The sequence below is a fragment of the Cinclus cinclus genome, chromosome 1 (genome assembly GCF_963662255.1).
Source record: "Cinclus cinclus chromosome 1, bCinCin1.1, whole genome shotgun sequence".
Lineage (NCBI taxonomy): Eukaryota > Metazoa > Chordata > Aves > Passeriformes > Cinclidae > Cinclus > Cinclus cinclus.
The window spans coordinates 77893820-77916612 of record NC_085046.1 but is presented as its reverse complement, the minus strand read 5'-3'; the positions used below and the strand labels follow the sequence as shown (position 1 = coordinate 77916612).

Here is a 22793-nt window from a genome sequence, read left to right as displayed (position 1 = left end):
GCCCATGAGTTTAAGTGCCCAGCTTGTTCCACATCACTGCGTTCAGGACTGTGAACATACTAAGTCTGACAACAGGCCAGAAGGCTCACACCTAAAAGATCTCTAGATTTTCTCCATGACTTGCTCTATGCAGGGCTAAGGGCACAGTAGCTTGGACTCATGACTGCCACAGCATAAAAGGGATCACTGAGAGAGACTCCTCATTCTGAAGGATGTAACACAAAGTAATTTCCCTGATCTGGCTGGGCAAGAGACAGAACTGTCTGTAGTGGCTGCTAATCACTGGCACACTAAAGGCACTGCTCTGTGAACACCTCTGGAACTCCTAACCCAGCTCCTGAGGGCCAAATGACCAGAAGCCCCACACAGGGGAAGGCCCAGGAAGGCCAAAAGATACTTGAACAGGGACAGGAGACTAGCACATGTCTTGACCCTACTTCTTTTCTTTTCTTTTCTTTTCTTTTCTTTTCTTTTCTTTTCTTTTCTTTTCTTTTCTTTTCTTTTCTTTTCTTTTCTTTTCTTTTCTTTTCTTTTCTTTTCTCCTTTCTTTCTTTCTTTCTTTCTTTCTTTCTTTCTTTCTTTCTTTCTTTCTTTCTTTCTTTTTCTTTTTCTCCCTTCCCTTCCCTTCCCTTCCCTTCCCTTCCCTTCCCTTCCCTTCCCTTCCCTTCCCTTCCCTTCCCTTCCCTTCCCTTCCCTTCCCTTCCCTTCCCTTCCCTTCCCTTCCCTTCCCTTCCCTTCCCTTCCCTTCCCTTCCCTTCCCTTCCCTTCCCTTCCCTTCCCTTCCCTTCCCTTCCCTTCCCTTCCCTTCCCTTCCCTTCCCTTCCCTTCCCTCTTTCTTTCTCTCTCTCTCATTCTTTCTTTATTTTTCTATTTCTTCCTCTAATTCCCTTGTCTCAGAGCTTTGTGTAACTGAAAATTTGATGAGCTTGGAGTTTGCAAAGTTGGAGTACTAAGTTAATGCTCAGAGCTGTTTCATGTTGATGGAATGCTGCTCTAAAGCTCTCTAAAAGTTCTCTGATTTTCTAAAGCTGACAGTGAAGTTTTTTGTTGTTTTGACCCCTTGAGAATATCAGTATTTCTCCCATGCATCTGAGTACATGAACAACTATAAGTCCTTTTAAGAATCTTGTCAAATGAGGTTTTTGGGTCCTTATAGTCTGCTGCCTTTTAAACCCTAAGACACAGATACACACAGAAAAAAGAGATCCCTTCAGCAAATACACTTCATCAAACGCACATCTGAACTTTGGTGCGTCAGTCTCACCAGGACACCATTCCCATCACAGGTCTGGGTCCCATATAAAGGGTTTGGTTCATATTGATTTTCATGCTGAAAAACGACAACAAAAAGTTTGAGGCCACCAGATAGTAACAGAGAGAACAAACCGGTTTCAGACAGTGATTTCCCACTCACAGCACTGACTCAAATGTCATGCACAGCAATGGCTGCAGCACCCTTAACACTTCTTTGGAGTGCTCTAATGTGGATCAATTGCAATTTTATCTGAGAGAAGAGCATGTGTTTGTTTCTGTACAGACTAGATCACCTTAAACAGAGCAGCAAAAAAAACCCAAACCAAACCAAACCAAACCTAAAGATATTTTCCTATTCTTGTAAGAAAGGCTATAGGTAGAGGTTTGAATTTGGTCTCAACTTGTGAACTGCAGCTAATTATGGGGAAGCTCAGCCCCTTTCCTACACAAGGACAAGCTGTTTGGCTATTGCTCAAATTAGATGGATGTCCTGGAACCAACCCCCAACAATGGACTTCCTTCATGTTTGAGGCATTCAGCTGAAAAGTCAGAACATGATTTTAACATGGTGGGCTTTTTCCTCCCCTTTTTAAATGAAACTGGACCCTGCAGTAATGGTTCAGACCAACACGAAACTGAGAATTCATTGATGCAGATGTATTTGTCTACAGAAAAGCTCTAGTTTTTTAGCCTGGGAGAGTTAAAACACCATTTCACAACTATGTGTATATTCTAATACATCAGCTGTGTACAGCTTCTTCAGTGTGCTGTTTTGTTGACATTTTAGGCTGATAAGTCCTCTTTATGCAGAATTATTGCAAATTAATGCCTGTATCACACGCCAATAAATAAGCATCTTTGGGTGATTCAATTTATCATCTCTTCTGTATTGCCTTCCTTTTCACCTCTGACCTGGATGGTTATACTGGAAAAAATGGTCTCACATTTAAATTGTACTCTGAGTTTTTCTAATTCGTGCTCTGCAATTCACCCTCTCACCCTATCCCAGTATTAATATTTGAAAACACTAGAAGCTTTTTCCCAGGTTTCTGAACCCAAAGCCTGAAGAAAGCAGCGCCAAACCAAAGTTGAGCTAATTCTGGGGACCAGCAGAGGGCACTTCAAGTCCAGAGGATCACCAGAAAGCGTTCCAAGCACCTTCCTTTGTGAGGCTGTTAAATCGGCTACCTTGTGCTGAGATCCCAAGGTCAGGAGCAGCTCAAACTGCCTATCAGACCATGAGACCTACCTGAATAATTCCCTCATTTTAACTACTATGTTTTCGAGATGCAACATAATTTTTCTCTTTATCATCTCTTACATTAAATGCAAGACCAGAATATTTGAATTCAAACACTAAAGAGCTCCACTTGGCTACTTTATTTTTCAAATGTCAGTATTAACCAAGAAAGTTACAGTGACAGTACAGTCACTTGTTGCAACGTCTAGTTCTAAGCCAGTAAAAGATGCAGGAATGACCAGGATGCTGAATTTGCCAAGCACAGTGTTATACCTCCACTTACTATGCCCTAAACTAGGTATGTGACAACAGCAACTTTATTAAGCTGTAGGAAGGCCATGGAAACTTTCAGTACTTTTAAAAATCCTATTCTGAGTGACTCACAGATAAAACAGATAATGTTCTTTTAGGAAAGCTGATTTAGCATTTATTTTTTTAATTTGAATTGCAGGTTTCCTCAATTTCTGCAGTAACAAGATACCATTATATGGTTGTATTGTGACACTTATCTGAAACACAGAATTTACACAAATCACTGTTGCAATCCATGACCACAGTAAACAATTTTAAAAGGGATTCCTAATACAGAACTTCCCCATAGTATGGCTTATCTGTACCAAAGCACATGGTTTACAGAGCAGAGAGTGCTCAAGACTCCCCTTTAACTTCAGAGTCTTCTGCTTATGCCCATTTTAGGGCATAACCTGCTTTCCTCTTGGCAGCTTGTGAGGAAGTGGAATGAAAGGTAAAATACTGAAGCTAATACAGAATGGCAAATATACCAGTGGTCACCAGAAACTGTTTTGGTCCCTAAACTTGTGTACACAGGCTGTTCACAAGTAACTGCCTGGCAATAAAACACAAAATCATGACTCCAGACTAGCTATTGTCACATGACAAAGGCCTCTGTGAATTTAATTTTTGCTTGAACTCTTACCTGAACTTACCTTTTTATGTACAGAGAATGTATTATGCAAAAAGAAGGAGAAATACAGTCAAGGAAAGCTGAAAAAACACACTCTACAGCTTTGTGTCACTGCAAAGCAGAACCTGCCTAGAGGTGAGGGCAGGTGGGCACCATGACCTGAGAGCTTGCAGAAAGTTGCAAGCAGGCCTGGATGTTTTGCAGCTAATCCACATTTCTAACAACAGCTTGGGTGCTGAACTCCATACACCAAATCTCCCTCTTATCCACGAAGCTTTGCAACTTAGCCCATAATCTGAAATGTCAGTAGAAACTGCCTGCTGCAAAAGCTGCTGCTCTCACTCTGCATCATCTCTCCATCCCACCATCTGCCCCATGTTGTAGTCAGTTCTACAGCCACCACAAGGATGCCTAGGGAGGTCAGGAGACAGCCAAAATCACGTCAACTTGCGCCTGAAATCTCCACACATGTACCTTCATGGTGCAGGAAGGTGACAGCAAGTAGGCCTAATCACAAAGATGTTGTGAAGGTAAGAGGGGAGAGGGAGGGAAACACAAGGTCTTTTACTCCCCTGAGCATATCCCCCTTCCCGGAGCCCGGTGGCTGGCGCCATGCTGCAGTGACCTGCTGCTCCCTATCTGGCGGGCAACACTCTGGTCTCCCTGCCTGTGTGCGAGCCAACACAGCTGAGCTGGCAGGATAGGGAATGGGAAAAGAGCTGGCTGCGTTCTCAGCTCTTCTGGAGCCAGAGGGAAGGAGGAGCTGAAAGCAGTGAAAAGCTATTGAAATGCCAACTGCTCCCTAACGCACACTCCGGCCACAGCCAGATCCTGAATACCAGTGACACAGTGGTTCAAACGGGAAGCTATTAAATCACCATTAAATTAAAGCACAACAAGATTAAGCAAGGAAGATTAATCAGGCAGAATTAAGTGGCCGAAATGTGGAGGGGTTTCTCTTTTGCTGTTCTTATCACAAGAACCGGTAGGTTATTTTTTCTTTTCCTCTCCATACAGGAATCAGGGGCTGGTGGTGACAAACTACTGAGCTGCAGAGAGATGTTTAAAGTGGTGAGAAAACACTTAGGGTAACATTTGATGTGCAAAGACCAAAAAATGCACCAAAATTCAGCAGATTTTTTGCACTAAATGTAACATGCATAAAAAAGATTAGCGTTTTGTTAGAGGTGCACAGAATGACACAAAACGAGTTCAGAACTCTCTTAAAATTGTGCTGTTTTAAAAGCCTGCTTTCCTTTGGAATTCTCCCCACATGGCCCACAGCCACACTCCCAAATCACCTTGAAAGGCTGACCATCAGAGACACCCAAAGCAGCAGCAGCAGCCACCAGCACTCACCTGATGAGGATACACTGGTTGTCGTGGCGCTTCCAGAGGCAGCGGTAGCACTCGTTGGCCACGGCGAAGATGTGAGGTGCGATCTCTCCCAGGTGGTGCTTGCTGTATCGCTCCATGGCGGCGCAGTCGTACAGCCCCGGGATGCTCTTGTAGGGGTTCACGGAGGCAACTATCGAACCAATGTAGGTCTGCAAGCACACAGCACCCCCAGAGCTGTTATCACACCTGGCCTGGAACAGACTAACGCTCTGCTCAAAGGATAGACAAAAAAATACGCATTTGCAAAACCGTAGCAATCCTTTGGATAAAGGCGGCCAGCAACTTTCCCTGATTTCCTCCTTTCAAGAAAAGCAGCAAAAGGGCAAAAAAAAGTTGTTCCCACTTCTGTCATGTTCTCAGGCTTACCCCACCTGTAACACTGAGCTTATTGACTGTACAAATCCTTGCATTAATGCTGCTTACAGCTGCATGGTAATGCCTATCAGTGCTGGCCTACAGCTGCTTCTCATGTGTCCTTAGGGACTTGCTGAACTTGCAAAAATCTGACTGAGCCCAAAGTAATGGTGGAAGAGCCTGTATTTCCATGTGGTGTATTCAAGTCCTTCTCTGCTACTCACTTTTAAAACAGAAGTATCAGGCATTACAGTAGACACTAGGACCATTATATTTAGAATAGCAGGCTCTAAGAAAAGCGTGTGAAGCAGCAGATGCTCCAAAAAACATTGTGTTTCCACAATATTTTTAATATTATTTGGATGCAGAACAGCAGCTGGCAAGTAATTAATTTCTATCCCACAGCAATTAGACAGCACATCAGTTAAAACCACCCAGGTAGCAGCTCATGCCCATTCCCATTGCCTCAACTCATTAGGCTGTGGTAACCTGATCACTGGCAACAGTCTGTTCACAATGCTGCTCCATTTCTCCCTAGCCTTCTATCCACGTCAATATATTTTTCTAATAAAATCACATTAAATGAGGTAGGAGATAACATTAAGCATACTATCTCCAGAGTTTCTGGGGCATGTGAAATTAATTGATACACTTTATGGCACGTTCAGCGTTACTGCTGCGATACCAATTTCATTCTGTTAAACGCCCTTGCTGTGGTCACAGGCAGGAAGCTGACACCCGGCTTCGACAGCCCTGCTCTGGACTGGTGAGGAGCCAGGCTGGGCAACCTCCAGCCCTGTACCGCAGCCCCCATGGACAGACAGACACCTCACCAGCAGTCAACCCTCTCACTGCCAACAGGAACAAGCTGTGAAGCTGACAGCAGGACTGGGGCTCACTCACTTCATCTCCACAGCACCTTAACCAGAGACGGATGGACAAGGGGAGCAGCATCTTGCAAACCACCGAAAGGCAGCCCCATGTGCACCTCCTGCAGCCTCCTTCTCTAAGCCACTACATAGCATTCGCTAAGACAAAGGGACCATCAGTTCCCCCATACTTTTCCTTTCCCTTCTGTCAGTCTCTTTTGTAGCATTTACAGCCTGCATCTACCTGCCTCCCTCTTTTTCTCCTTAATTAACATGCAATTATCGCTGTGTATCAGCTCTCCTTTCTCACTGTTACCCTGCTGTTACAGGCCCCATTATCCACCTGTTCACCCTCCATCAGGCCCGACCCAAATTGCAGCTTTGAGCTTTTGCTAAGGGAACTGCAGCGGTGTCCTTGAAATCGTGACAATTTTATTAGCAATAAGGGGAATATCCCTCCTCACTGTAACTCTAGTACCTTTTACAGAGTGGTGAATTTCCAATCTGTGTGTTTTATAACACCACCCCCCACCCTCCCATGCTGTGCAACAGCTCAGAAAATTTCATCTAGAGAAGAGATACCATTTCAACATGAGATTGTATCTCACGGCAATTACAGTGCTGAGACAATAGCTTAATTTCCTGGGATCATCCCCTCTTGGATTCTTAAATAAGTAATAAGTAACAAGGAAGGCTCTGAAAACAGACTTCCTCTGTTTAATACATATTTCAGCACAAATTGCACAGGGAAAAATTTTAAGAGGCTTCTTTTTTTAATTACATTACTGCAGTGCAAGTATGACCAATAAAATAGACTGCTACAGATCTTCCTCTTTCCCTTATTAAAGTCTGTCTGAAGTCTTTGGAAAGAGTAACTTGAGGCACACCATCACAACAGATGCCATGGCAAAGATGTAAATTAAAAAATCCCCATGAAACATGATACCATCTAGCTTCATAAGTAAATAATCACTCTATAGCTCCTGCAAGATTAAGTACCTGACAGAACAATACCTCCACAATAAAGCACTGGCAAAACTGCAACACTATGGGCTACACATTGTGACTTTTCTTGCTTCTCTTCTAAACAGTAAATATCAGATATGCTGACAGCAGTCCACTTTGGCATACACTCATTTAAAATGGGGCTGTCTTTCACATGACTTAAGCACAATTTTTGTAAAGTGACAGAAAGACTTCAGAATATCAGTCATTACTGTGAATTACAAAAGTTTATTAAGTAAAGCGAGCTGGCTTCATTGCCTTGTAATTCAATAAGGTATAACAGAGAAATGGGCAGTGTATTACGGCAATAGAAGAAACCTGGTGAACAGCAGTAATCATACTAGTGAAAATAATTTCTAGATCACCTCATGGAGTAATGCTTAGGACATGCCACCATTTTAAAAATCCCTTCTCTCTATCTTTTTCTTTCAGCAAAGACATGAAGAACCACAACCTCTACTGACAAAGGTGCAGCTTTGTGGTTTCAGTCTTCTGGTGCTTTAAGTATGTACTACCTCTTTTTAGGACAAGTTAAGTGCATGCACAAACTGCTACCAAAGTATAATGGTACATGATAGAACAAACTCAGGACTTCAAAAAACAACTTGCTCATCCCAAGGCAAGATCACAAAAAAAGTATATTCTTTACAGACAATGTGTACCACATTTATCACCTACCAGGTGTCACAGTACAACCCAGGGGTAGCCAGCTTAGTCTGCATGGACTAAGGAGTTAGCTGGCCTGAGCAAAAGTTCTGCCTTTACCCAAGGTAGTTCAGCACAGTATCAATGGGTTGAAGCAGCACTGTTAAAAAAAACACCCTATTCCAATTATTGTAAAAGTTCACATTAAAAGACAAATCTTCCAGAAGTCTTTGTAAATTGCCTCTGAGATATTCCACTACAGCAAGATCTGCTGCTGCAAGAATCATTTCTTACGTAATTTCCAGGCTTATTACTTATCCCATCCAATTCCTATCACAAGGTCTTACTAGTAGCAGTATCTTGTAAGCAGTAGATCCTGGACTCTACCCTGGCAGCTCTAAGAACCACAAAGTTAGGGACTTGGGAGAGGAGGGGAGGATACACATACTCCCATGAAGAATGCTACCACCTCCCAATTTCATAAAATCACAGAATGGCCTGGGTTGGAAGGAGAGCAAAGATCATGTAGTTCCAACACCCCTGTCATGGGCAGGGACACCTTCCACTAGAACAGAATGCTCAGTGCCCCAACTATTGTGGCCTTTAACTTCCTGAGACTGGGCATTCACAACTTCTCTAGGCAAACAGTGCCAGAATCCCCACTCTCACAGTGAAGAATTTCTTCATAATATCTAACCTAAACATACTCTCTTACAGTTTGAAGCCATTCCCCATTGTTCTGCCAGTACATGCCCCTGTAAAAAGTCCCTCTCAGTCTTTCCCATAGGTTCTTCCACTTGCCCTCCCCTGGAGACCCTGAACAGGCACACAACACAACCCTTCTCTTGCAGGGCAGACCTTCTGGTTTGGCAAATGCAAGCACCTTAGCAACAGGTTAAATTGGTTAAAAATACACAAAAATGCAGGTCTGCTCAGTGGATGTGTGTTGTCTCCTGAACACTACTTCTGCACCAGACATCATCATATGGCAAATTAAATAGGTTAGCAATCAGAAGCAGGATTTCTAAATTACTATATAATGCCAACATCACAAAGCAGGTGAAATCTATTTTCACAATTTTTTAATTGAAATTTAATTTTCAATTTTTTTATTGAAATATATTTTCATATAAGAATTACACTTCCACTTCACTTGTAAGACTGTAATCTAAATTTTCTTTTTGTTCTTCGCAGTTTCTAATCTGATTCTGGAAGTCAATAATTACTTATTTTAATGAAAGCATTCCAAAGCAATTATGAATAGGAGAAATGCTGCCAGAGCAATAGCAAACTGACAGGGGGGTTTTGAAGATTTCCAGTTGAAACAGTTTGAGAGTTTTTTCAGTGATATACTGTGAGAACTCCTGTTAGAAGCCTGATCCCTTAAATCTATGGCAAGGAACAGGGCAGTTTACTATTCCCTGTTATATGACTGACTCAATGCTTCAGATAGAACCACACATAAACTCTTGAACTACTATGGTACAGACTAAACCAGCAACAACTTGTTACCAGATCATGGCTAATGTATTTATTTAAACCAAAGAATAAATGGAAGTTTAGCTGCCCAGCCTGAATCTCAATGCAGCACTTTACTGTATTAAAGGCTGGGTTCTTTTCACACTTTCAAACTTTTACTAGAATTTTACATTGTTAATTCATCTCCTAAAACACTTTCACTCACAAGCCACAGACACTCCTGCTCCCCCTTCCAGCAAAAAAGAAAAACAAGACTGTATGCTGATCCTCTGCAAGGACTTTCAAAATTAGAAGTTCCAATCCTATCTTCTCAGCTAGACACTGAGTAAGCTAAGACAAAATGAAAGATGTACTTAAGAAAGGAAGAGAGTTTTCATTGGTTCTTTGAACGCTTTTTGGTTTGCTTGTTGCCTTCTGATAGCAATTAGCTTTGAGCCTCTGTCTTAAAATCATCCCACAGTTCTCCAAACACTGAAAAACAATTTGTTCTTTCACAAAAGCTCACAAAGACTACTGATACCCAAAAAAATACTCTAGCACAACTTAATATAGTCAGAATAGCCCTGTCTAACATGATGGGGTGCTTGTTTGTTTTTTAATAAAGACACAATCAATTTATTTTAGTTTGATGCCAAACAAATCAAAATGACATAAAAGATTTTACTGATCCCAACTCACTTTAGTGGATTTACACTTAGAATTACAAGAAAAAATTTTGCAATGTATGAACAAAATGCAGTTTGAAATGTCTTACTTTCTCACATAGAAAAGGCTTTCAGACTAAAAGAGAAAAAAGCAGAGTAAGAAATTTCCCCCTCAATTTTTCTTCAGAATCTCTATAATGAAAAAGAAAACTACCCTAATGGAAGACTACTTCATTAGTCCTATAAACCAAACATACTGAGTACACCAGAAACACCCTGCTTTTGATCTTTTCCTCTTCACAGATGCTTTTTAGAATTTTGGGGTATATCTTTTCAGGTTTGTTACATATCCAGCAACCATACACCTTCTACTTCTTCCTTTTTATGTCAAAACTTCTCCACAATAACTTTCCTGTTTCTGAGGATTCTTTATGATATCTGTGTTCTACCCAAGCTTGTTTTTCCCATGTAAGGTCATTAAATTTATTCTACACTGCGTTTCTCATGACATTTTACCCTCTACATCAAGGTGTGCCTCTGTACTTCACAACCTTCTAGAATCTGAGCTATCCCAGCCTTCCTGCTTTCATAAATAAATAAATAAAAAGGGGGAAGCAGGGAAGTACACACACTTCTTTTAGGCTTTCCATATCTCATGCTACAGGGAGAGTGGGAGAGAGAAGGCAGAAGCAGACAGGAGGATTCTATTGAAGCGCATTGTGCGCTGCTCCTGAACTAAATATTTGATCAACCGTCTCAAGAGAAACCAAAACTGCTTGCACTATCAAAATGGGCATAAGAAAGACTGCATTACTCTATTTCTTTCTGTCACCGTGTTTCTTTACTACCACCAAAAATCAAAATATTCTTCACAGATTGGAACTAGAGATGCTGGAACAGATCAAATACAGAAATTAAGATGTTTTGCTACATATATATATATACATCAACATCAAGAAACAGGACTTTGTCCAATTCTCTTAAGAGTACTTTCAATCCATTTTGCTTTAGAACATGATAAATCTATGTTATTACAGAAAGAAAAACATGTTTACTGATGCCTAAAAGTATGTTTCTGGATCGATTTTGAAAAACTCCTGGCTTTCCTGGAGTTTCTTAAGGAAGTGATTCTGTGACTGAAAAGTAAAAATATTTTTTAAAATGGGTTATTGGTATCAACCTGCCAATTTATTCCACAGGTATTGCTTTCTGGGCTTACCCTTAATATATGGGAAACTTCAAATTAAACTGCAGTACAACTGGCTTACCTCAAAGCTACTAATATGCTACTTTTACAAAAGGCATGGGAAAGATTTTTATCACCATTCCACACAACCTCTGCATCTCACTTACCTTTAAATCATCACAGCTACACGAACATTACCAAATAACAAAACCAGTGTTTTCACAGAACACGCAGTAGCAGGCAACTTTTAAAAGACCACAAAACAGCCATGAAGCTTTGCTATGTTTTCACTACCAAATTTTAAGGTGCCAGGAAGAATAACCTGGGAACAGAAGAGTTTGCTCCATACTGCAGATATGGCCTTTGTGGTTCAGAGCTTTTTCAGGTGAAAGGATTGATGGTATTAAGGGCTGAGCTTACCCTGTGGCAAAGACAACCAAATGTCTACCACATACACATCAGCACAAAAAGGAGAAAATGGCTGGGCCACATTTTGGTGTGCTTTTTAGGGGAGACAGAAGAAGGGGCAATAGTATGCCATAAAGAGGATGGTAATTAATGCCCTCATTCATGGTAGGACCTTGATTTATCCTCACTGTGGTGACTGTGCCCTGTGTTTCAGCTAGTCCCATGCTAATTTCAGTGGGACAAAATCCAGTTGTCTCATGTCTGAAGCAAAGCTTCTTTCTTAAAAACCATAATCAAAGTGAAGTACTAAACTACAATTTTAAGGTTTTTTTAAAACTACATGTTTTAAATGTTTTCAACCAGTCAAGCCATTTCTAAGATGGAAATGCCATACTCTATAATCATCTTTACATGCTTCGGCTCCTGAAGTCCTCACCATGTCTGGTGACTCTTGGTGAACTTCCAACTGCCCAAATTTACATCAGTTTTGCTTTTCTCTATATCTGTGTTCCTTGTCAATTCACTCAACATTATGACCCCTAAACTGTCCTTTTTCATTCTTAAGGACAGCTGTAGGATTGATTGCAAAATGGCAGCAGCCTCTCCTACCAACCACTGCAAAGCTGGCCTCTCCTTCTGTGCTGAGCACAGATCGGATCCAAGGCATAACAGACCAAGGCCTTTTCAAAGCCAGCCTTTACGCTTCATTCCACCAGCACAGTTCACGAGAAGATTTTGGAATAGTTTTGGATTATTTTAAAATGTGATTTCAGATGATCACAGGCACCTGTTGGGCAACAGGACACCCTCTAAGATGCAGCCCTGTCTGTTATGTTGACCCTTCAATCTGGCTAATGTGACCTTAAGCTTCCCTTGGTGCAACAGTATTATGCAACACCATCCTGTTCCCAAGTCCCTCCAAGGGCAAAGGCTGAGCTGTCTCTTCACAAAAAAAGCTGTACTTTGTAACCCAGCTACCCTAATTTCTACGCTATGAGAATCCTTCCACTCCCTTCAGCTTCAGTCTTGCACATTCATTGAGTCCGTGTCCTAGGAAGCTAGCTGAAACTGTCTACGTCTGTTTCTTAAGGGTCAAAAACTGGGGTTTGGTCACCTTAGTTGCCAATGTAAATACCCAAAACTGCACAGAGGCAGACACCTTTCTGCTTCCACAAAAGGCCCAGAGATGGAAAAGACATCTCCACTTGTTTGAGATATGCTCACAGCTTAATCTCATCTTCTTTTTCTCTTAATTTTCTCCTACTGGACAGACTGTTCCATGTGGATGGGGATTTCTCAAGGAAACACTACAGCTGTTATCCTGAATCCACACAAAAACTAATCCAGTTAAGTATGAAACCAATATGAAGAAAGGCTGACAAAAGAACACTGTTACAGCCAAAGGTAAAAACCAAACCAGCAGATAATACAGATGTCAGATAGACATTTTTCCTTCTTTAAGATATTCACAGGTTTCTGGCAGTTTTTCTCCTGTATAAAAAGCAACAAGTCTCTTTGCTTTTACTGTACTTTTTTTTTTTTGCTGAGTAATAAAATACAATTGCTACCATGCAGCAATCCTATCTACTGGGTCAGAATAATGATCTTTTGTACAGTTTTCATATAAACCATTACTGAAGAATTTCTCTCTTCACCATTGTCAAGCAGATAGAGGCAGTGACCTCCTGAACACAAACATGATTGAACAGAACAAGACATTGATTTTTGTTATTTTCATGGGCTCAAATCCAGCATGTGAAAATAATTTAGCACATGAGACTGTGGCTATCTGTGTGCACAGTTTTAACCAGGCGAGCTCTAGCTCAAATCAAAAAATGCCTCACAAAAAGCAGAGACCCCATGGCTTATCGCTTCATTTCAAATGGCCTGTGGCCACACACTGGTTCTTCCTCCTGTTTTGTTATATCACAATGCTCAAATGAGTGTTTCAAAACCGTCTGAAGGTCTAATTTACCCTCCAGCAAGGAAAAGGAAAAAATGGTCTTCTTCCTTCCTATACATTCATACTGGAGAGATGAAGGGGCTTTTCAGAGAAAATACATACAAAGGAAAAACAAAATGCTGGTAAAATAATGAACCAAGGAGCAGTGTCTCCAGAACACTGGCAAAATATTTTTATATAAAGCTTCACAAATCTGTTTAGTTCTGCCTGCAAGTACTTTACATACTGATATCCAGATTTCCATAACTTCTGTGGCTCTATAATATTTGAAGACCTCTTCTATAGAAAGGGCTTTTTTAGGAGGAAAGGAGGAAGAGCAGGAATTACTCTTTAACAGAGCATGAAAAGAGAAATCAAAAGCCAGCATAACTGAAATCTAACCCTATGCCAGGTAGTTTGCTGGATGGCACTGAACTGCTGCCAAGTCTAGAAATCAGGACTGAGATGGCAAATGGAATTAACTGTCAAAAATCTGCTAAATGGAACGTTTGGAGTCCATTTGCTTTTAAAAGGAGAGACTGACAAACATCAAAGGGAAAAAGCTGAAACCACTTGTGAGAAAGGGACCACCTCTGTTCAAATAAAAATAAAAGCCTGGCTATGAATCAATAATCCATTTACACAGATGAACAATAGCTATAAAAGTAAGTTAATTCACTCCCAACTTAAATGGGTTGTTTGCAGCCTTTCTAGTATTAAACTACTGGAACATGTGCATAAGACAGTTGGACGGTGCAGCACAAGTAGTAAATTTTGTGCAGCTTGCTTTACAGTAAAAGCCTAACTCATGTAAAGAAAACGTGCTGGTGACAGGTAAACACCCTATGTTTTAGAGCACAAATTCCTGCCCTCCTTTCAATGACTTTGCTGGACTGGGAACAACAGACCTTACAGAAAGGAGCCAAAGCTTACCTCCAAGTGAGGCAACAGCATGTGCAGAAGCATTCAGCACCATTTGCAAAAGCTCTGACTGAACAGCACTAAGCTGCTGTTGGCATTCGTGCAAACGACTGATTATTTTTCTTTTGATTCGGCATGTTGGTCTGCTTTCTGTTCTTGGGTCATAAACAGTGACATGCAATAAAGGTATGGAGAAAACAACATGAATACTAGCCTTCAAATTTGGGAAGACACTAGCAGTACATACCACCACCAATGACAAAGCCAGCACACAATGACAGATTTTCTACTTCGCAGTTTTCTGTATGAAGTTACCATCAAATACAGCTTAGAGCTTTTGTATTGCAAATAGAATACTCATGGAAGTCAACAGAAACTGACCCTGTTGTGAGTCCACCTATTATTTATTCCCCAACCAACCAACTAACCACCTGAGGAAAAAAATACTGCTGCAGAGCAGAATAAAAAGAGCAAGTTCTCATGTTTTAATAAAACATTGCCCTCTCCATTTCACTAAAGCAGCCCACTGATGCTAGCAGGTAAGATCCTTACTGCAGTGTGTACACCCAGCAGGTTACCAGGAACATCTAATATAAATGTATATCCTAAACCATGATGTAAATGTATGTGTTGGTGTAGGCATTGCACACATGTAGCCACTGCACACACTGCAAAGTGTTTGTGTAGCTGTGGCATACATGGCAGTGTACTCAATGAAGTACACCTTTCATTTCTTTTAATGGTATCATATTGATCACAACAGCCCAGGTTTAAATACTTCCTGAGATCTGAAAATACACACCTTTAAAATCCCCAGTATTTTCAGTTGAGGACCTTGTGAGGACAAAGTTCAGAAAAACACTCTTTATTGTTGTTGTTGTTATTATAACTATTAGCAGTTCCCCAAGTCATGCAGAATGGAAGAAGTCAGAAGCAAGGTTGGTTAACCAACTGATGGTATTTGTTTACTTCTCATATCATTACAGCTATGTCTCTCCATTAGCACATATTTAAAAAAAAAAACAAATAAAAAATAATGATAATTTGCTTGTGGTAGACAATTGTTGATCTATATAACTGACCAGCCTTTAGAAATAACAATTACCAGTAATAAATTTCACTAGATTTCCAATTAAAAGCCTGCTGTGTTTTTATAGATCTTTGTCTGCTGCTCTCTAGTAACAGATGTGAAATGGAAGCTGTAATTAATGCTTGGAGACAGGAACTCACTTTGAACCACATTTCGAAAACATTATCTGATGTGTGCAAGCATAACACTCTAATTATGGAGGTAAGCAGCTATGTATAGACATTTGTCATGCATTCTTAGCAACAGCATTCCCTGCTCTCTACACTTCCATGGGAAGAGCTGGTGGCAAGAATTTTCCCCATCTTCTCAGTAGCACAGGGAGGCGTGAAGAACACTGTGATTCCTCAGCACACTTTTAAGATTTCTTTACTGTAAAAGCAGAGCAATTTAATAAACAGCAGTTTCCTCAGTGACCATAGAGCAGATCCTACAAATCAGTTACCTGGGACTGCTCTACAGCACTGGATGCCTCTGGAGAGGAACTGTGCAACCACAGGTGGACGGTAGACAAGATCAGGATAAATGTCATTCTTGGGGCTAGAGTAATTGTTCTAGGTACATGTACTATATTTATATACATGTTTTATGGTACTAATTAATGACACAGTTTCTGTGTACCGTTGTCGGGGCTTTTTAAGCCCATGGCCCACAGTTATTTATAACAAGGCACAAGACAGGCCAAAGACCAAGGCTATCGGGCTGCCCAGGGTGTTGTAGGAGTCCATGATACACATTCTCTTTAGGTTCAGCATCTGCACGAAGTGTGTCCAAGTTTTTCCATTTAACAAGCCAGTCATGGGGTTTTCTCTTCATTAGTAACCACTTTAAGACTATGGTTTAGTGGTATTTATGGTGGCATTCAGTCAAAGGTTGGCCTTGAAGACATTGGAGGCCCTTTCCTACCTCAGTGATTCTATGACTCTTAGCTTCTACTGATCTTCCTTTGTCTCTCTGCCTTCATCTACAACCTGTGTCCATGTTAGAGGACATCTGAGCAGGAGTGCTATCGAAGTGTATGAATATGTCTGTCTGCATTACATCAATCATGATTTCAGATTTCAGCGTGCCCCACTATTTTCTCACTGTAACATGCAGCAATAGCCACTTCCTGCTGACCATCATAATACGGTACAAACCAACTGCACTGGATCCAAAAGGAGTTTTACTGTACTCAGAAAAAAACCAAACATGCAAAAACCCAGAAAAACAAGCCACAGAGAACAACTGACCTAGATACTAAAAAGTGTCTGGGTTTGCAAACAGAATTTGAAAAACCCCCTGTGGTGATTATTGATTAATACTGCACAAACATCAACTAGTTGCCTCTGGGAGCCCTCATGACTTCGAGGGAGATAAATTATCTAATTACTGCAAGCTTAACAAACTACAACTGAGCATGCTGCTTAATAAATAAACACTAACAGATTTAAAAATCAATGCATAAATAACTGAAAACACCTTTAAAGAACAGACAGAACTGAGCATTCTGTACAATGAAGTCACTAGGAGCTCTGCAACAGCCTTTTCAGGGAAGAGACAACTTTTCCAGTTTAACACCTTTTTGAAAAAATTGAAAAATTTTTTCACCCAAGGTATTCAATGTTTGTTGCTTCAGCTGAAGAGAGAAGAGAAGCTAGCGATGAAAACTGAGCTCCTAATTACCATCATCCTCCCTCTGATGTGGATGTGGCTGGTACAGCACTACATGTCGACGTGGCTGGTACAGAACTTTTCATACATATGCAAGCAAACATAACAGATGGCTATAATTACCAGTGGGCGAGCTGCAGTACTAATTTGAGAGTGAGCAAAAATAGTTTGTGCTGTCCCTCACCCTTCTTGGACACCACACCCAACTGTTGGACAACCTGGAGGTCACTGTGCCCACCATCAGGGGACGGTGACAGAGGGACCTCCACACTGCAGCCCAAACAGAATGCCACTCTGGGCATGGGGCACATCCTCCACCTAAACGAGACAGGCACGTGTCAAATGATCATCATCACTTCAAAGGGGAATGTGCCTACCTAGCATTTCTTAATTCAAAAGGAAAAAGCTAATCAGAAAGTGTTTTGAAACTTGTTTATTTGCTCAAACAAGCAAATGAGGGTGGATATGACACCGAAAGCTTTTGCACTGACCTACACAATATAAACTGCAGTTACTTCCAACCTGCCTCTCACCTCAGCAAAAGCTGCTGTCTCATCCTCCACTCTGCTCTTCCAAAATTTGCTCACCTGCATCAATAACCAACCACTGGCAGAGACAAGACAACTGCAACTCATCCCAGAGCCAGCCCAAACACCATAATTTGTGCGACTCACAGCACAGTCCACAGCTGTGTGGTTTATGGCATTCTCTCCAAGGCTGAGCCAATCTGCTCTGCAGTGTGTACTTAACTAAAAGTAAACCAGAATCAACAACTTGGGAACAATTTGCCTTTGAACAATGACAAGAGTGGCTGCCACAGCACTTGCCCTCTCCACACCATGTGCCCTGCTGATGGTCTCGCTTCAGAGGTGACCAAATCCCCTAAGTGCCTTCACAAAAGGCTCTGTTTTCAAATGTGGGCACCTTCCATTTTTAGCGCTAGTGTTTATCTTTCCATATTTTGCTACATACCAGTCTAGCATTCGAGCTAATCTGAGCATGCAAAGATGAGGATTAAACCTTATATGCTGATGTCCACAGCTGGATCACCCACTGCTGCTCCCAATAGTTCCCAAACAACAATTTGTTGTTCCCAATATGGGAGATGAAGCAGCAATGAAAGCCCGTGCACTGTATGATCACTGCCATCCTAAATTTTGTCCTTTCCTGGTCAACAAATGTTATGATAGCACAGAACCATACTTTCAGATAAATGAAGTATTATCACAAAGCCTGAAAAAAACACCAGACAGTACGAGCCTGTCTGGAAGAATCAAAAAAGGACTTGTATATCCTATGCTTCTCACAGGCCAAAAAGGGAAAGCACACACTCTTTTATGGAAATTCACACAAAACATATCACAAGATTTTAACAGACTGATACAAAAAGATGGCTGCACATAGACAAGAACGACATTTTGTCATTCATCTTCTCACAAACAGCATGGATTCAGCTGAGAGCCTCAATTCATTATGTTCAGAGCCAGCCATCATTCACACTATGAACATAATCTGTAATCAAAGTCAATATTCTTCCCTCCCCAGGGGATACCAGGAAATATAGAAAATCCTCTGCTGACCCTTTATAACTGCAGTTGTTGGCAGCTGCAAATAAAGTCACTGACATGTTTGACAAAACTTGGCATCCATAGAAAATAACTTTGTAGTATGAATTAGAAAGTAGTGAAAAGTTTAGGAACATGGGTATGAGTATGTGAGACAAAAATGTTAATAAGTAACAGAAGATTAAACTGAGCTCAAACATCTGAAGATATTTATTTAAATGCTCATTGCTGGAGAAACAGCTCTTCAAATGCAGAAAAGCACACAAGTTAACAGCGGAAGATCTGCATAAATAATTGTCTTTCTGGTTAAAGTAACTGTTTAAATTTCCCTTTAATTGTTTCTTCTGTACTTTTGAAATTATATACACTGGACACTACAATTAAGTATATGGCACTTGATTTGATTTTCATGTGTTTCTGAACAAGCAAGCCCCAAAACTTAAATCCCAACTAAATGTATTCTTTGTTAAGGAATAAACATGCTTCCTGGTCTCAATGCCACTGAGAAAATTAACAGAAAGCTGCCATGCTCAAGAATCACACTAATATATTTGTAATACTACAATCATAGAACTCAAAAAATGACAGCTTACACCTCTGCCTATCTCTTCCCCCTACTCAGGATGTGGACATGGAGGTGCACAGAAATGAGGTAAAAAGGGATCTGTAAGCTAAAAGCCAGAACACAGCAATTACATGGTGGTTTTTATCAGAGGAGGGCAAGAAGTCTTTCAACAGGATGATCAGCCCCTAAGCCCACAGTGGAGAGTGGTACATGCCTTCCCTAATTTATCCCTAATGCACCAGTGGCAGATACGGCCAAGGTGATGAGGCAGATACAAGAAACAATGTGTGAACTACAATGATGAAGTAATTCCTGTTCAAGTGAGAAGGCAAATGTATAATCTGGAAAGTTTTGATTGTTCCTGGCATAAATTCCAATGGCTTTTACTATCCTGTACTAGAAACAGTTGGGTCCCAAAGCAGAATGATCGAGGAAGTTTGATCAGCTGCAAAGTAACCTTCAACAAAGGTAAGCTTAATGCATCTTCAGTCTTTTTTTTTTAATAACATTAAACATGAATGTATAATTGAATTGCTCAATATAGTGAAGAAATTTTGGCTTAAAATAACAGACCTGCTTTTGCAATGACAACACTCCCTTCTAAAATGCATGCTCCTATATTTATGAACTTTCGTGAAATTACTCAAGATATCCAATCAGCTTTTTGGGGTATTTTTGTTCCTGAAGCCCTTTCCAGCTAAAATACTCCTATTGCTGCAGTAGGAGTGGGGTACCTATGAGTCTGGAGAAAAGAAAATGCTTCTATAGTCAGGTACTGGTTACACATACAGGGCAACAGAGTATTTCATTTTGCAGAAAATTTCATATTTCAAAACATAAGTTTTTTCCCAACCACCTCTTCGATAATTTTTCAGGGAGATTCAAAAGAGTAAGCAGTTAAATTGCCAAAACTGAAGGGACAATGCATAGTCAGTAGCAACTGCAGATCTGTCCTCATTAAAAGCACACAAACCTGTTTGTCTAGAAACGTACACTGAACTAAGCACACCAAGGATCAGAACACCCTAAACTTGCCTTGACAAGCTAAGAAAGAACAAGGACATGTCTCTTCAGAACAAAGTTGTTCTATGCCTCATCAAAAAAAATCACACTCGTACCCTCATAGTTTTTTAAAAGGGGGTGTGTCCTCTATGTGAGTTCACATTGGGAAACAATTTTTTATAATTTTGACTCACACTGAGTACTATATGCTAATCTAACAATACTGATGGAAAACTAAACTTTTAACAAATACATGTTTTTTCATCACACGTGCAGGATTGTTCATTTATGCTATTCATTTTTTTATTTGCTGATTTTTCTTAAAGGTAAAACAGTTCCTTTGTCTTGAGAAAAGAATATACATAAAGACCTATGTAAAGAGAACTGCCTCAGTATTGAGGATTCCCCATACTAGCCACTTTTAGGGTGATGTGGAAAGAAGTATTATTTTACTGTGCCTTTTTTTGCTTTTCATCAAATCTTGAATACAGGGAAAGTTTATTTTTTTCACTTAGATATGTTAATATTTAAAAATAAGAAGCCAAACTCAGTAGATGAAGCTTGAAATAAAGCATGTACATGGTCAAATCAAGGGCCCAGACATGTGATGAAACAAAAATTGTGCTCTGCAATTGTTAGTTAAAAAACCCAAACCAAAACGGCCAACCACTGAACCAGTGAAAAGTGCAATTTTGCAACCTGTAGCAGCGGCTAATATTCCTTGTATCTTTCTTATGTTTAGCACAGTTCCAGACTCAGGAAAGATTTGTATCTAGTTAGTTCAAGATTAATGAAAACACTGAAGGAGCAAGTAAATCTGATTATAAAAATATTCATTAACAGTGTTAAGAAAAGGAATTCTGTGTAGAGTAATTCCTAGTTTTGGAAACTGATAAACAGTTGTCCGTTCTCATGGTCCCCAAACTCCAACAACCTTTATTCAACAGCACAAATGCTCAGCTTGACAATCGTATCCTTCTTTCCTAATAACCTTTCTACTACAGTACAAGAGGGGAAGCTCTCTTGAATTGGATCTTGGCCTAACAGGATCTCAGATGGTAGTGACAGACTAAGTTCCACCACATCCTCTCTGGTGACATACACAGCACATTTTGTTGGGGCAGAGAGTCTAAAGGAGAAGAGGAAAACAAGAGTCCTTTCCACAGCCCTGTCATTGAAAGTGTAGAAGTGTACACAGCATGCCAGTTTTTCAAGATTCCCAAGGGACTGTGTGTCCAGCCTGATCTACCTTCTCCTTCCATCACTGTGGGTGAGACGTCACTCTATGAGGCATGCTTCAGCTCTGTGTGGATGCACAAAGAACTGGAAAGCATTAGGAGATGAAATAGCACAGAACAGCAAAACACACACAGCACTTACACATTCAAAAACATTCCCTCTGGATATTTTTTCTTAAGTTTAGAAAAAACTTACATAGATTTTATCTTGCTGATATCGCTGGAATAAGTTGTGCATAATGGAACCTTCATGGAGATCTACAAGTGCTGCCATGTCTTCCACACTCTCTGTGCTGGTTTGATGCATAGGCGTTACTTTTTGGTGTGTGATCGTGCTCTGTTTATAAGTGAATACCTGAAAGAGGGCAAACAAAACAGTATTAATCAGAGCACATATTCAAAAACTCCTGTCTGAGAATGGAGCTTTCATACTCATTCATATCCCTGATCCAGCTTATCAGTGTGCAGTTTTCCAAAATATAATAGCCTGGCAGGTATACCTTTCTCTAAAGCTTCTCTGACACTGACTGAAGCCCCAAATACCTACATAGGTCATAAGAAACTGGAACACAGTGACAATGCACTGAGGACTTTTCCTGTTTAAGGGAAAATTCAGTCTTGTTTCACACTGGATTTCTGCTAGACTTTATCAAGAGAAAAATAAGCCAAGCAATAACCATTCCTAAAGACATGAAACCAACCAAACAATAAACCACCTCTCACAGTAAAACCCACTTACACTCAAACTGCTCTGGGAGGAAATGTTTGACTGTGCAAAACAGCAAATTAAAATGAATGCTCTAATAGACTGAAAGTGTTCACACGTTTGATCTGAAATCCACTTAAATGTTTCCATTCAACTCTCCAGTCAGGAAACAGACATTACTCCTAATGTGAATAGCATTCTAAGTTCTGTGAGCAGTAGATATTTAGAAATTAATAAGCCAACAGATTTGTTAATTGACTTTTGAGACTAGTTTCTGGAGCCAGTTCTTAACAAACAGTAAAAGCTCTAAAAAAGAATTTAAATGGTTGGAAAACACTTCCATACATCTACTGTAAAACTATTACAAATATACTAGAAGATATATCCTCAATATAATTAAACCTTTATGAATACTAGTAACATCAATAAGGACTACAAAACAATTGATTCTGAATTCAGCAACCCATTTCCTGCAAATTTACATCTTGGCACCTCATCCTTACGGACATATGCCCACATCTGCAAAGCCAATGCTCCTCAGGCAATACTTGTCCCTGCCAATGGCGCCATTTCAACGTTAAAAAGTCAAAGCATGGAATTAATGCAAATACTTAGTGGAAATACTAATGTGGAGCATTAGAAAAAGCCCAAACCCTTCCAAAATCCTTTAAAATAATATTTATGAAGCCAAGAGAAGCAGAGCCATA

At 40.3% G+C, this 22793-nt stretch overlaps 1 protein-coding gene across 1 annotated transcript in view; it reads right to left on the bottom strand.

The window, feature by feature from the left end:
- Nucleotides 1-21735, bottom strand: part of MYO10 (myosin X) — an 89203-nt gene extending 67468 nt beyond the window's left edge. The window contains exons 1-2 of the mRNA XM_062499623.1: nucleotides 21577-21735; nucleotides 4779-4966 (exon numbers count right to left, since the gene is read on the bottom strand). Of these exons, the coding sequence (XP_062355607.1) occupies nucleotides 4779-4966; nucleotides 21577-21687 (299 nt within the window). The 5' untranslated portion in view covers nucleotides 21688-21735. The remainder of the gene's footprint in view (nucleotides 1-4778; nucleotides 4967-21576) is intronic.
- Nucleotides 21736-22793: the final 1058 nt, after the last annotated feature.